The sequence below is a fragment of the Anomaloglossus baeobatrachus genome, chromosome 1 (genome assembly GCF_048569485.1).
Source record: "Anomaloglossus baeobatrachus isolate aAnoBae1 chromosome 1, aAnoBae1.hap1, whole genome shotgun sequence".
Lineage (NCBI taxonomy): Eukaryota > Metazoa > Chordata > Amphibia > Anura > Aromobatidae > Anomaloglossus > Anomaloglossus baeobatrachus.
Window position 1 is genome coordinate 667,274,171 of NC_134353.1, and position 14,881 is coordinate 667,289,051.

At 49.5% G+C, this 14,881-nt stretch overlaps 1 protein-coding gene across 2 annotated transcripts in view; it reads left to right on the forward strand.

The window, feature by feature from the left end:
• ACACB (acetyl-CoA carboxylase beta) overlaps positions 1-14,881 on the forward strand; it is a 352,023-nt gene that overhangs the window by 19,212 nt on the left and 317,930 nt on the right. For both annotated transcript variants that reach the window (XM_075320034.1, XM_075320035.1), the window contains exon 2: positions 13,127-13,652. In XM_075320034.1, the coding sequence (XP_075176149.1) occupies positions 13,135-13,652 (518 nt within the window). In that variant the 5' untranslated portion in view covers positions 13,127-13,134. The remainder of the gene's footprint in view (positions 1-13,126; positions 13,653-14,881) is intronic.

Consider the following 14,881-nt stretch of genomic DNA (forward strand, 5'->3'; position numbering starts at 1 on the left):
AATGGGCTAGTCCGATTGTCCTAATACCAAAACCCGATGGCTCCTTAAGGTTCTGCAATGACTTTAGGAGATTGAACGAAATATCCAAGTTCGGTCTCTACCCCATGCCCCGGGTGGATGAGCTGATTGATAGGCTGGGACAGGCGCGATATTTTACCACGCTCGACCTGACCAAGGGGTACTGGCAGGTGCCACTAACGCAGTCCGCCAAGGAGAAAACCGCTTTTGTTACGCCGGAGGGTCTCTTCCACTATGTTGTCTTGCCTTTTGGGTTACATGGCGCTCCGGCCACGTTCCAGAGGTTGATGGACTTAGTGCTGGAACCCCACCAGGCGTATGCATCAGCGTACCTGGATGACATCATTATTTACAGCTCCGATTGGCAGACCCACTTGGAACAGGTACAAGCGGTGGTGGACGCGCTTCGAACAGCCGGATTGACAGCCAATCCCAAGAAATGTGCATTGGGACTCACGGAAGCCCGCTACTTGGGCTACGTGATAGGCCAAGGAGTGATTAAGCCCCAAATGAACAAGGTTGAGGCGATACAGAAGTGGCCTAGACCCCTGACCACGAAGCAGGTTAGGGCCTTCCTGGGTATCGTGGGGTACTACAGGAGGTTTGTAAAGGATTTTGCGGGACTATCAGCCCCCTTGACGGACCTTCTCAAAGGCAAGAAGTCCGTCATGGTGCGCTGGACTCCGCAGGCCGAGGACTCCTTCCGGGCCCTGAAGGAGGTCCTGTGCGGACAGCCCGTTCTGGTCAACCCTGATTTCCGGAAGGAGTTCATTGTACAGACTGACGCCTCGGAGGGTCGGCCTGGGGGCAGTGCTGTCTCAGGTGGTTCAGGGGGAGGAACACCCCGTCACCTTCTTGAGTAGGAAGCTCACCCCTCCCGAGCGGAATTATAGCGTAGTGGAGAAGGAGTGCCTGGCGATCAAGTGGGCCTTGGAGTCCCTACGCTATTACCTGCTGGGACGGCAGTTTCGCTTGGTGACGGATCACTCTCCACTGGTCTGGATGAGGTCCGCCAAGGAACGGAATGCCCGGGTTACCCGGTGGTTCCTTTCTCTGCAGAACTTCCGGTTTACGGTTGAACACCGGGCCGGTAGGTTGCAGGGCAACGCCGATGCCTTGTCCCGCGGCCCGTGTTTGATGGCTGGAGTTCAACCCCGCACGCTTGAACTGAGGGGGGGGTATGTGAGACTGTGACCGGGGTTATCTATGACGGCCGGTATGTCTCGCCCCGGTTGTGCTCACTCCATGATAGAAAGTAAATCCACTATAGGGTTAATGCTGTTTCCCTACAGGCTGAAGGAAGGGTTAAATAGAATCAGGAACAAGGGCAGGTGTGCCGGGTGTGAGGGAGTGAACAGAACTCCCTGAGTTTTCTGCTGGAGAGGCACATGTATTGTGTTATGGACTTTTGTTTGGACATTAAAACCGTGTGCTGTGAACCTTAATGCCTGGATCCCGTGTCTTCTGCTGCGCAGCCGACCGTGCTACCTCACAGTGGTTATCAATGATCACCTCTGGCAGCAGACAAATGTAAACAATATACAGAGTACCACACCACAGCTCCATACACTTTAGTAGCAATAGCCGGATGTAAACAATGTAGAGTGTAACAGCACATCTTCATACAGTTTAGTTGCAGCAGCCGGATGTAACCCATGTACAGAGTGTAACAGCATAGCTCCATACACTTCAATGGCAGCAGCCGGATGTAAACAATGTACAGAGTGCAACACCACAGCTCCATTCACTTTTGTGGTAGCAGCTGGATGTAAACAGAGTGCTTCATCACAGCTCCATACACTTTAGTGGCAGCAGCCCGATGTAAACAATGTACAGAGTGCAACACCACAGCTCCATTCACTTTTGTGGTAGCAGCTGGATGTAAACAGAGTGCATCATCACAGCTCCATACACTTTAGTGGCAGCAGCTGGATGTAAACAGAGTGCATCATCACAGCTCCATACACTTTAGTGGCAGCAGCTGGATGTAAACAATGTACAGAGTGCCACACCGCAGCTCCATTCACTTTTGTGGCAGCAGCTGGATGTAAACAGAGTGCATCATCACAGCTCCATACACTTTAGTGGCAGCAGCTGGATGTAAACAATGTACAGAGTGCAACACCACAGCTCCATTCACTTTTGTGGTAGCAGCTGGATGTAAACAGAGTGCATCATCACAGCTCCATACACTTTAGTGGCAGCAGCTGGAAGTAAAGAATGTACAGAGTGCCACACCGCAGATCCATACACTTTAGTAGCAGAAGCCAGATGTAAACAGAGTGCATCACCACAGCTCCATACACTTTTGTGGTAGCAGTTGGATGTAAACAGAATGCAACACCCCAGCTCCGTACTTTGTTTAGTGGCTGCTGCCCTTACTGCACACCTGCCCCTGTTTTCTTCTATCGGGGCAGATCTGTATCTTCGGCATCCTAATTGGTGTTTATCGTAAATGGGAAAATGCCATCGATCTTATATTGATGATATCCTGAAGATTGAAGATAGGTCATCATTACAACAGCAGTGAGCTGCCACTTTAAAACTCCTGAGATGTCTTGACAGAATATTCATAGAATATTCTGTATAATTAAACTGAAGCTGGCCATACCTATTTGATATGCTTTTACGTTTAACGGATACTTCTCCTTACCTGCCCTGATACTTGCACACGTTTCTTGGCCGAGCGCGAACGTGTTTTTATTTGAGAGAAGAGAATAAGCCTCTGCATTGTCTAATGGCAGCGTATCTCCCTGAGAAGAAAAGGACTGGGCAGTTAAAATGAAGCTTGATCCTTACATTATAGATATGTGGTGTTGGGCAGGGATAGACAGCTAGTCCTAATTTATTAAACTGATACAATTGTGCTCAAACGTTTACATACCCCAGCAGATTTGTTGCTTTCTTGGCCTTTTTCCAGAGAAGATGCAGTAGTCTGTCTGGATCCCAGAAACTCACTCCGCTTTTATGCACACACTGATTACAAGCAAACAGGTCACAGGTGAGGATGTTACCTTTATTAGCCATTCAAAGCCATTTGTGTCAACTTCTGTGCATGTTATCAGGCTAAAATCTCCAGGGTATGTGAACTTTTGATCAGGGTGATTTGGATGTTTTTGGTTGTCATTATGATTTAAAAAGAGAAAACACAGTAATTTGACAATAAATGGCTTCACCCAATCAATAACCATGTGTGGAAAAAAAAATTGTGTTATCATTCATAATCTCTGAAAAAAGGCAAAGAAAGCTAAAAATCTGCCGGATATGTAAACTTTTGGGCACAACCGTATATCTGTGTGATGTATATTGCTAGCTTAAAGGGAACCAATCACCCAACAAAGCAGATACCAGGAAGAAACATTTTTCTTTTGGCTGAGGCCCCGCCCCTTCTGGTCACATGTGTATGACCTCACACAGGTCCTGCAAGTCAAAAATGAAATCAATTGTATAATACTTATGCAAATACTTATAACTCTGATTACCCCCTAGATATTATCTGATCCTCAGCTGCTGTCACTCAAGAAGCTTGTTATTTTATAAACTTTACTCTCTTGGATTTCAAAACCTATTCCTCCGAGCTGACCTCTAAAGGTGTATAATCAGCCTGATAGTGTGAGTATAGCACTGGCTTTAGGTTATATACAAAAATCCTGATGATTGGTTCCCTTTAAAGGGGTATTCCCATGAACAAAGCACATTTTAATCAATAGCTCTTGGAATAAAAATAATTTCCACAAGTGGGTGTGTTAAAAGAAATGTTCTTGTGCTGAGACAATCTTATAAATGTGTCCATGCTATGTACTGTGTAATGGCCGTGTCTGACTGTACAGGGACATGGTCTGATCATACCACATCTCCTGGGCAGGGGAAGACGTAAAATAATTATACAGACAGGATAGCACGTGCTCACAGCTGCTGCTTTCTGTCAGGTAGAAATGTTTAAAAACAGGCAGGGAAATGTTTTACTTCACAGAAAGAACTTATTATTCTGTATGTACTTTATTTGTGAGACAACTCCAATGTTGTTTCTAATGTCTGCTGTGTTCTCTGCAGTCTCATTTTTATATAATATGGTATGGATTGGTAATACAAAGGCCATAAAATTTGTATGGTTCATGCTTTATCTCCTTGAGTTTCCATATCTACATAATGAGGTTTTCTTCTTAAGGCCGCTTTACACGCTGCGATATCGGTCCCGATATCGCCAGCGTGGGTACCCGCCCCCATCTGTTGTGCGACACGGGCAAATCGCTGCCCGTGCCGCACAACATCGCCCAGACCCGTCACACTACTTACCTGCCCGGCGACATCGCTGTGACCGGCGAACCACCTCCTTTCTAAGGGGGCGGTTCGTTCGACGTCACAGCTGCGTCACTGAACCGCCGCCCAATAGAAGCGGAGGGGCGGAGATGAGCAGGATGAACATTCCGCCCACCTCCTTCCTTCCGCATTGCGGGCGGGACGCAGGTAAGGAGAGCTTCCTCGTTCCTGCGGTGTCACACGGAGCAATGTGTGCTGCCGCAGGAGCGAGGAACAACTTCGTTATTGCTGCAGTAACGATATTTGAGAATGGACCCCCATGTCACCGATGAGCGATTTTGCACATTTTTGCGACGATGCAAAATCGCTCATAGGTGTCACACGCAACGGCATCGCTAATGCGGCCGGATGTGCGTCACCAATTCCGTGACCCCAACGACTTCGCATTAGCGATGTCGTAGCATGTGAAGCCCCCTTAAGGGTGTAATACATTGCAAAAGTTAAAAAGTAACCTGTCACCTGATTCATGCTGCCGAAACCTGGGGCAGCATGAATCAGAGCCTGTCTGCAGTGAAACGCTGGAGCATATTTTGAGAAGTCGGGATCGACCAGACAAGTCTGTCTCTGCCCCAGCCAACTTCAGCATCACTCCAGTTGTTTGACGGGTGTCTCCAACATATGTATTAAGGGGGAGTCCTGTCAATCATCTAGAGCAGTGCTTGTGTAAAGTGCCAGTGAGGGGCAGTTGTGGGCAAGGCCTGCAGTCCTCAACCCACCCTGGTACAGTACAGACACGGAGGGGGGGGCAGGGTGGTGTGTGGCATGAGTGTGGAGGTGGTACCTGTCTGCAGGTGCATGTCTGGGTCTCCATCCGGTTTCTCAGGATACCGTTAACTACAATCGGCCTTACACACCGCAGTGTCAGAGACGAGTCCACCACCAGATAAAACTTCAATAAATTTACTAAACAGTTGATTCACAGACAGTTTCCAGACTTTTCATCATTGTCAGTTACATACATTTTTTCCCGTACCGGGCTCAGCTATACATTTACAGCAACCAAGGGGCGGTTTATCCTTTCCTCTCTGACCCAATCACTGAGCATGATGGCTGGTCTGACGGCTCTGCGCTTTAGCAGCGAGAAGACTCCTTCTGATGGTACCCCTGCTGTGCTAGTGTTCCCACAAGTACTTACAGCTGCTACTCTAAAAAAGGGACGCCCTCCTCCTTTACTCCTTACTGGAATTGCGCCTCGCTGTGGACGACCTCACCCTCCACTGTATCCTCCTCTCCTCCTTTTCTGTCTGTCACCTCCACACCACCCACTCCACTCTGCTTCATCCGACCCTGCAGGTCCTTTCTCTTGTCCTACACACTGTCTCTCCATCTCCCTATCTGCTTGTACCGGAAAACCTCTGCCTTTATCTCCTCCTGTGCTGGGGACCCTCCTCCCCCACTTAACCCCTGCTGTCCTGTCACTCCCTCTACATTACCTCACATTAAGGGACCAGGGACCCAGTGAACGCTATAGGCATGTACACATGTTAGGCATATGGTGTGGAAATTTTTGCATCTCTTAGCAGGAAAAAGGCACCGATAAAAATGCGCACTTTTGGTGCAGAACAGGGACAATCTGCAGCAAAAACGCTGCAGTCCTCTCGATTTAAATCTGCACCAAACATGCAATGAGAAAATACTCCGTGTGCACGAGACTTCAGGATTCTCATTCACTTTGCTGACATCAGCGTTCCCTTCAAGTTTTGTGACAAATCTGCTCTAAAAAAAAACAGCAATAAAAACACATGTGCACACACAGCCTAAGGGCGGCGTTGCACGTTGCAACATCGCACGTGCGATGTCGGTGGGGTCAAATCGAAAGTGACACACATCCGGCGTCACTTTCGACATCGTAGTGTGTAAATCCTAGATGATACGATTAACGAGCGCAAAAGCGTCGTTATCGTATCATCGGTGTATTCTCCGACATTTACATAATGCCGGTGCAGCAACAGGTACGATGTTGTTCCTCGTTCCTGCGGCAGCACAGATCGCTGTGTATGAAGCCGCAGGAGCGAGGAACATCACCTTACCTGTCGCCGGCGGCTATATGGAAGGAAGGAGGTGGGCGGGATGTTTACATCCTGCTCATCTCCGCCCCTCCGCTTTCATTGGCCGCCTGCCGTGTGACGTCGCTCTGACGTTGTACGACCCGCCCCCTTAGGAAGGAGGCGGGATACCGGCCAGAGCGACGTCACAGGACAGGTGAGTGCATGTGAAGCTGGCGTAGCGATAATGTTCGCTACGCCAGGAATCACAAGATATCGCTGCTGCGACGGGGGCGGAGACTATCGCGTGCGACATCGCAGCATCGGCTTGCGATGTCGCAATGTGCAAAGCCCGCCTAAGGCTGCTTTCACACATCCGGTTTTTGGTGAGTGGCACAATACGGCGCTTTGCAGAAAAAACGCAACCGTTTTTTTTGCCGCCAGTTGCGTTTTTTTTCTGCATAGACTTGCATTAGCGCCGTATTGTGCCGCATGGCCTTGCGTTGCGTCCGGTTTTTGCTGGATGTGGCATATTTAGCCCATGCGGCGGCCGGATGGAACGTTGCCTGGCACGTTGTTTTGTGCAGCGAAAAAAACGCATCGCGCCTGATCCGGCGCGATGCGGTGCGATTTACAGTGCAAGCCTATGGACACCGGATGCGGCATCCTGCGGTAAAAACCGCATCCGGCGGCCGGATGCGTTTTTTTGCACTGCGCATGCTCAGTATCAAGCCGAATCTGTCAAAAAATGGACGGGCCGCATGGAAAAACTTATGCAACGTATCCGTTTTTTTCGCCGCATCCGTTGCATAGGTTTTTGAGCCGGATTGAGCTGCACTGCAAAAACCGGATGTGTGAAAGCAGCCTAAGGCTAGTTTCACACTTGCGTTGAACGGCATCCGTCACATTGCGTTGTGTAACGCATGTGACGGATGCCTTGCAAAAAGTGTGATAATAAAGGCCACGGATTCCAGTGAAATAACGCATTGTGTTAAGTTTTCTTTGGGCCGAGAGAGAGAGCACCCATCATCCCCGCACACAGCCCGAGATCCCCGCACACAGCCCGACATCCCCGCACACAGCCCGACATCCCCGCACACAGCCCGACATCCCCGCACACAGCCCGACATCCCCGCACACAGCCCGACATCCCCGCACACAGCCCGACATCACCGCACACATCCCGACATCACCGCACACAGCCCGACATCCCCGCACACAGCCCGACATCCCCGCACACAGCCCGACATCCCCGCACACAGCCCGACATCCCCGCACACAGCCCGACATCACCGCACACATCCCGACATCACCGCACACACCCCGACATCCCCGCACACAGCCCGACATCACCGCACACAGCCCGACATCACCGCACACAGCCCGACATCACCGCACACATCCCGACATCACCGCACACAGCCCGACATCACCGCACACAGCCCGACATCACCGCACACAGCCCGACACTACAGCCCTCATCATTCCTGCACACATCCCGACACTACCGCACCCATCATCACCGCACACAGCCCGACATCACCGCACACAGCCCGACATCACCGCACACAGCCCGACATCCCCGCACACAGCCCGACATCCCCGCACACAGCCCGACATCCCCGCACACAGCCCGACATCCCCGCACACAGCCCGACATCCCCGCACACAGCCCGACATCCCCGCACACAGCCCGACATCCCCGCACACAGCCCGACATCCCCGCACACAGCCCGACATCCCCGCACACAGCCCGACATCCCCGCACACAGCCCGACATCCCCGCACACATCCCGACATCACCGCACACACCCCGACATCCCCGCACACAGCCCGACATCACCGCACACAGCCCAACATCACCGCACACAGCCCGACATCACCGCACACATCCCGACATCACCGCACACAGCCCGACATCACCGCACACAGCCCGACATCACCGCACACAGCCCGACACTACAGCCCTCATCATTCCTGCACACATCCCGACACTACCGCACCCATCATCACCGCACACAGCCCGACATCACCGCACACAGCCCGACATCACCGCACACAGCCCGACATCCCCGCACACAGCCCGACATCCCCGCACACAGCCCGACATCCCCGCACACAGCCCGACATCCCCGCACACAGCCCGACATCCCCGCACACAGCCCGACATCCCCGCACACAGCCCGACATCCCCGCACACAGCCCGACATCCCTGCACACAGCCCGACATCCCTGCACACAGCCCGACATCCCCGCACACAGCCCGACATCCCCGCACACATCCCGACATCACCGCACACAGCCCGACATCACCGCACACAGCCCGACATCACCGCACACAGCCCGACATCACCGCACACAGCCCGACATCCCCGCACACAGCCCGACATCCCCGCACACAGCCCGACATCCCCGCACACAGCCCGACATCCCCGCACACAGCCCGACATCCCCGCACACAGCCCGACATCCCCGCACACAGCCCGACACTACAGCCCTCATCATTCCTGCACACATCCCGACACTACCGCACCCATCATCACCGCACACACACACCGGCATTACCTCAGTGATGTCCCCGCTGACAGCGCCATTCACTTCAGTTGCTGCGTGGAGCTCACAGGAGCGGCGGTGTTCTACTGCCACTCCTGTCAGCTTCATGTAGCAGAGCTGGATGTGTTGCGGGACCTCTGGATTACGTCGGACCTGGAGGGGTATTTGGGGATTTTAGTAAAGTGGTAAAAGATGGTGTTTTTTTTGTCTTTTATTCAAAATAAAGGATTTTTTCGGGTGTGTGTGTTTATTTTCTTTAACTTACAGGTTAATCATGGAGGGTATCTCGGGGAGACGCCTGACATGATTAATCTAGGATTTAGTGGCAGCTATGGGCTGCCATTAACTCCTTATTACCCCGATTTGCCAACGCACCAGGGCAAATCGGGAAGAGCCGGGTACAGTCCCAGAACTGTCGCATCTAATGGATGCGACTATTCTGGGCGGCTGCTGGCTGATATTGTTAGGCTGGGGGGCTCCCCATAATGTGGGGCTCCCCATCCTGAGAATACCAGCCTTCAGCCGTATGGCTTTATCTGGCTGGTATTAAAATTGGGGGGGACCGCACGCCGTTTTTTTTTAATTATTTATTTATTTATTGTACTATATACGATATGTATGTATATGTATGATATAGACACGCCCACCGGCGGCTGTGGTTGGTTGCAGTGAGACAGCTGTCAGTCAGCGTGGGGGCGGGTCTGGCTGCAACCAATCATAGGCGCCGGTGGGCGGGGAAAGCAGGGAATACGAGATTGAATAATGGGCGGCCGGCTTTTTCAAAAGAGGAAAAGCCGCCGGAGCAGTGTGACAGCCGTGCAGTGTCGCACCCATGATCGGTGAGTATGAGAGAGGAGGGGAGAGAGGAGGGAGAGGGGGGACAGAGACCAGGAGTGATTTTAAACGATTTCGATCGTTCTGCTGGACATGCTGAGCATGTGCAGTAGAACGTGACGAAATCCGTCAGTGGATTCCGCCGCTTAGCGCATAGCGGCGGAAACCGCCACCATAGACAATAATTAGACACCGTGGCGGATTACAACGGAATCCGTCATGGTGCGCTATTTTAACGCTCCAAAAAACGTTACATGCTGCGTTCAATCCGAGGGCTCAGCGTCAAAATAACGCCGCTGCGTTGTCCAGCGGATGCAATCAGACACTTGCGTTACAGTGCGTCGTCCATACAACTCTATGGAGAATAGTGCGGTCCGTTAACGGACTGCGCTATTCTCCATAGTGACGGAATGCGCTGAACGCAAGTGTGAAACTAGCCTAAGATGCCTATATTTTCTACCCTGCACAGTGACAAACCAGCCAGTCTAAGTCGGCACATGAACTGTCTGCTTTGAATAATGCAGGGATTATTTGGTCATTAGAGACCTTTGGCATGAAGTTGCCTTGTGAATGCCTTGTGTGTACTGTCAGACTGTGTGTAATGTGGTTTTGCTCTGATTCTTTATCCTAATCTGCGGTGTGACGTGTCACGTGTAAGTGACTACGGTACACGTCATACGTCCCCTATTGAATTATCTTTCTAGACCTCATGATTATCTCTCTACGGGAATCTTTGGATACACACCATGTAGGCAGTTTGATATTAAGTAATTCTGATAAGTAATTCCTGCTAAAAGAATATAAAGTAAGATTATATAGACACACAACGTCATTTTCAGATAGATTCTACAGGGAAGCCGCCCGAACAAGTGCAGCAAAAGTGCCCCATAAATGATCATAATGCACACTTCTGCATCCCTGCTCCATCTTATGCCACCTCTGTTAACCACTTCACGGCTTAGAAACCCTGAAACGATTAAAACAAGTGACTTGCTCATTCTCCGGGAGGCTTCCGCTTGGATACTATCCAGTCATTATGCTTAGACGTATAGAGTAAAAGTTGCTTTTGGGATGGAGCCGGTCTAGAGAAATTGGCAAGACTGCCAGCAATGCCACTTAAGATAAACTACTGCACGCAGTTTCTTAAAGTGGCTTCACCTGGGATAATTCGGTGCTGCACCGGCGTCTGAAAGGTACTGTGTGCAAAATTTTCTACTATGCATGTATGGATTGGAAGAAATAAAAGAAATTCATGAAAAAAACCCTGTAGAATTATTACTGATTTTGTCATGGATTTGTATTGAGCTACAGAGACTTTAGCCTTTGGTGAAAATATGTGGGTGAAATTGATGGACCGTGAATAAAAACAACAAAAAATACTGCACCACAAGTCAATTTCCTCTCAGGTTATTTTCTTTTTTTAGTTTTTTTGCGCAACATGTGGATGAGATAATGAAATCTGTGTGAACATACCCTTAGGATTCATTAACCTTGCTCATATTGCGAAGGGCTTTGTATTGGAATTCATTAACCAAAACCGGGAGTAGAAGCTACAGAGAGAAGGTATCATTATGTGTTGGACACACTCCTGCTTTTGGTTTGCAAACACGGAAGCAAAATACTCACCCCATAAATAATGCCATGGGAACGTCTCCCAAAACCCAAAAATATCTTTGCCTTTACAATATCACTCTCTTCCCCCCTCTGCTTGTTTCCTATCCCTAATTCAGTAAAAGGGAACCTGTCAGGTGCAATATGTACCCAGAACCACGAGCAGTTCTGGGTGTATATTGCTAATCTCTGCCTAATCGTCCCTGTATTTAGTAGCATAGATAAAGAGATCTTTAGAAAAAGTATTTCTAAAAACCCTCTATGATAAGCTAATGAGCGCAGGGACTAGTCACAAGGGCTTTAGTTCCTGGGCTCATTCCACCCTCTTAGCATGGCAGCACACCCACAGAGGAGTGCTAACATGCTAGTCAATGCAGTATCACCAGTGGTGACTAGCGTACCTGTGTCCGCTTTGACCGCTGATCTGAATGTCCGGCACTTCCAGTCATGTGCAGAATGAAGCCGGGTGTACGTGTCCCGGCTTCAGAGAGGTGTAGTGCGCATGGACTTTGGATCAGCAGACAGAGGTACGCGCAGCCCCGCTGGTGATGCTGCACTGAATAGCATGTTAGCATGCCCTTGTGGGCGTCCTCCCATGCTAAGAGCGTGGAATGAGCGCAGGAACTAACGCCCTGGCGACTATTCCATGCACTCATTAGCATATGATAAGAGCTTTAGAAATACTGTACTTTTTCTAAAGATCTCTTTATCTATGCTAGTGTATACAGGGATGGTTAGGCAGGGATTAGCAATATATACCCAGAAATGCTCGTGGTTCTGGGTGCATATTGCACCTGACAGGCTCACTTTAACCGAATAATGCAATGACTCCTGATCGAACAACTGCGAATCACCTAAATGTCACACATACAGGTGGGATCTGGACGGTATTTGAAGGTCAGGTCCAGGCAGCTCTATTTCACGGTCCTTCTATGGACTGAGCTTGAGCGTTCTGAGTCAAACTTACCATTAGACACATGTGAATCTGTAAATTTGGGTTGAGAGACTCACAGTCGTGATCCATATCCAGACTACAAAACATGCTCAAATCAACCCAACTTAAGGCTATGTCCAGTGGGGTTATTTCATGGACAACAATGCCTGGTCTGACTGTGGTTATCCTGAGCCAAACTTACAACTGCCTAAACACATGAGGCTGAAGGTCGGGTTGGGGGAACCAGAGCCATACTGGACAGTGCATTCCATACACAGACCTTGACATAAGCCTGTCTGAACCTGACCTAAACATTTGTATATGGAACATAGAAAATTCCTTAAAGGGTATATACGGACTTTAAACAAAAAAAATGTGCCTAAGCACTAACAGGCAGGTAGTTGCTACCTGCCTGCCTGTTGTGCCCGGTTCTGTTCTGCGCTAGCACAGAGCGGTCACAGACTGCCAATGGCTTCGTCAACAGAGCAGAAGCTTCTTTTCCCACTTTGCTCTGTAGACGGGTCGGGGCAGCTGACGTCATGCTGATAGGCAGCGGGGAGCCGGCGGTCAGTCAGCAGGACATCAACTGTTCTGCCCCCTATACAAAGCAGATCGAATGAGAATATGCAGCTCTGTTGACACAACCGCAGGGGAAGCAGCTGAATTGCCGGTAGGAGCAGTCTATGACCGCTCTGTGCAATTGGAGAATGGTGTCGGGCACAATAGGCAGGTAGATATCAACTACCTGCCTTGTTGGCGCTTAGGCTCATTTAAAAAAAAAAAAGTCCCGGAGTCTTTTGATACTTAATAAATGCCTAACTTTTATGCACTTTTTTCAATGATCATATATTATATATATTGTTATTTCTAGATTTCTGAATGGTCCTATTGACCTCATCTTCATTGCTGGCAGTGTTATGGCTGATCTGGAAAACATGGGGGCTCCATTGTAAAAAATACAAAGCATGTTGTGATACACATGAGACAGTCATGGATACCGACAAGTCATGTACTGAAACTTTACAGCAGAAAGAAGCTGCTGACCCATCAGTACCAGAAGAAAGTTCCAATACTGAAAGAGGAACTAATTCAACCAATCCGGACCTAATTTTAGAGTCTGCTTTACCACCGGCTGTCCCATCTCCTTCTGCAAAACCAGAGCAGAAACAGTTAAAATTTGCCCCCTCAAAGGGAAGTGATCCTGAACCAAAGCACAGAAGTATAAGGAAACCTCTTTCCCGGTTTATCCTGGGCTCTTCTGAGGACAACTCTTCCGATGATGAGTGCGTTGTTGGCTCCTTTAAGAGTCCAAGAAAAAGCAGTCTGACCAGTAGTGGATCACAGACTCCATCCCTGTCATCACTGCCAGAAACCGAGCCTTTGACCACCACAATAAGGTAGGCATTTATTCTTCTAATGTTGTGCCCATGAGCATGTGCTCTTCACAAGAACAGGTTTGTTTAGTTGCTTCCTTTTCAATCTTGTTTTCCCGTTCACGCAAAGAAGAATTTCATGAGAGATTGAGGAGATAAAAGGTGGGTATAATATACACTAGATTTATAGGGATTGAACTTAAGTGGACCAATATTAAAGGATCGCTAAACCCAGATGTTTAAATTTTATACAGTATTAGCATTATTAGCCCCAATCCCTGAAGTCGATTAACCTTTCTGCCTACGCTGTGCATAGGCAGAAAGTTGTCAATTATATATTTATTCTGAGCTAATGTATACTGAGGACAACATAGCACATGCTCAGAATTAAGAGGAGCGCCACACAGATAAATCAGTGATTAAGACTACACCAAAAAACTCAAAAAATTATGTGAGCCAGCGTTAGGGGCACTTTGCACACTACGACATCGCAGGTGCGATGTCGGTGGGGTCAAATTGAAAGTGACGCACATTCGATGTCGCAGACGACATCGTAGTGTGTAAAGCCTTTTTGATACGATTAACGAGCGCAAAATCGTCGTAATCGTATGATCTGTGTAGCGTCGGTCATTTCCATAATTTGGAAATGGCTGATGTTACGATGTTGTTCCTTGTTCCTGCGGCAGCACACATCGCTGTGTGTGAAGCCGCAGGAGTGAGGAACATCTCCAACCTGCGTCCTCCGGCTCACGCCAGCTATGCGGAAGGAAGGATGTGGGCGGGATGTTTAAGTCCCGCTTATCTCCGCCCCTCCGCTTCTATTGGACGGCTGCCGTGTGATGTCGCTATGACGCCGCACGACCCGCCCCCTTAATAAGGAGGCGGTTCGCCAGCCAGAGCGACGTCGCAGGGCAGGTTAGTGCATGTGAAGCTGCCGTAGCGATAATGTTCACTACGCCAGCTATCACCATGATATCGCAGCTGCGACGGGGGCGGGGACTATCGCGCTCGGCATCGCTACCATCGGCTTGCGATGTTGTAGTGTGCAAAGGGCCCCTTAGAATTGGGCTCTGTCTCTACTATATGCATCCCCAAGATTAAGCATCATAGTCTTATTGACAAAGTCCTTTTAATAGATGGCCTCCTGTACTGTCTGATTCTAGATGTTTAACCCCTTCCCAGCATCTGCGTACATGTGCTGGAAAGGGGTTATGGCATGGTTATGGAATGAGTTTGAATGCTAAGCCTGCACT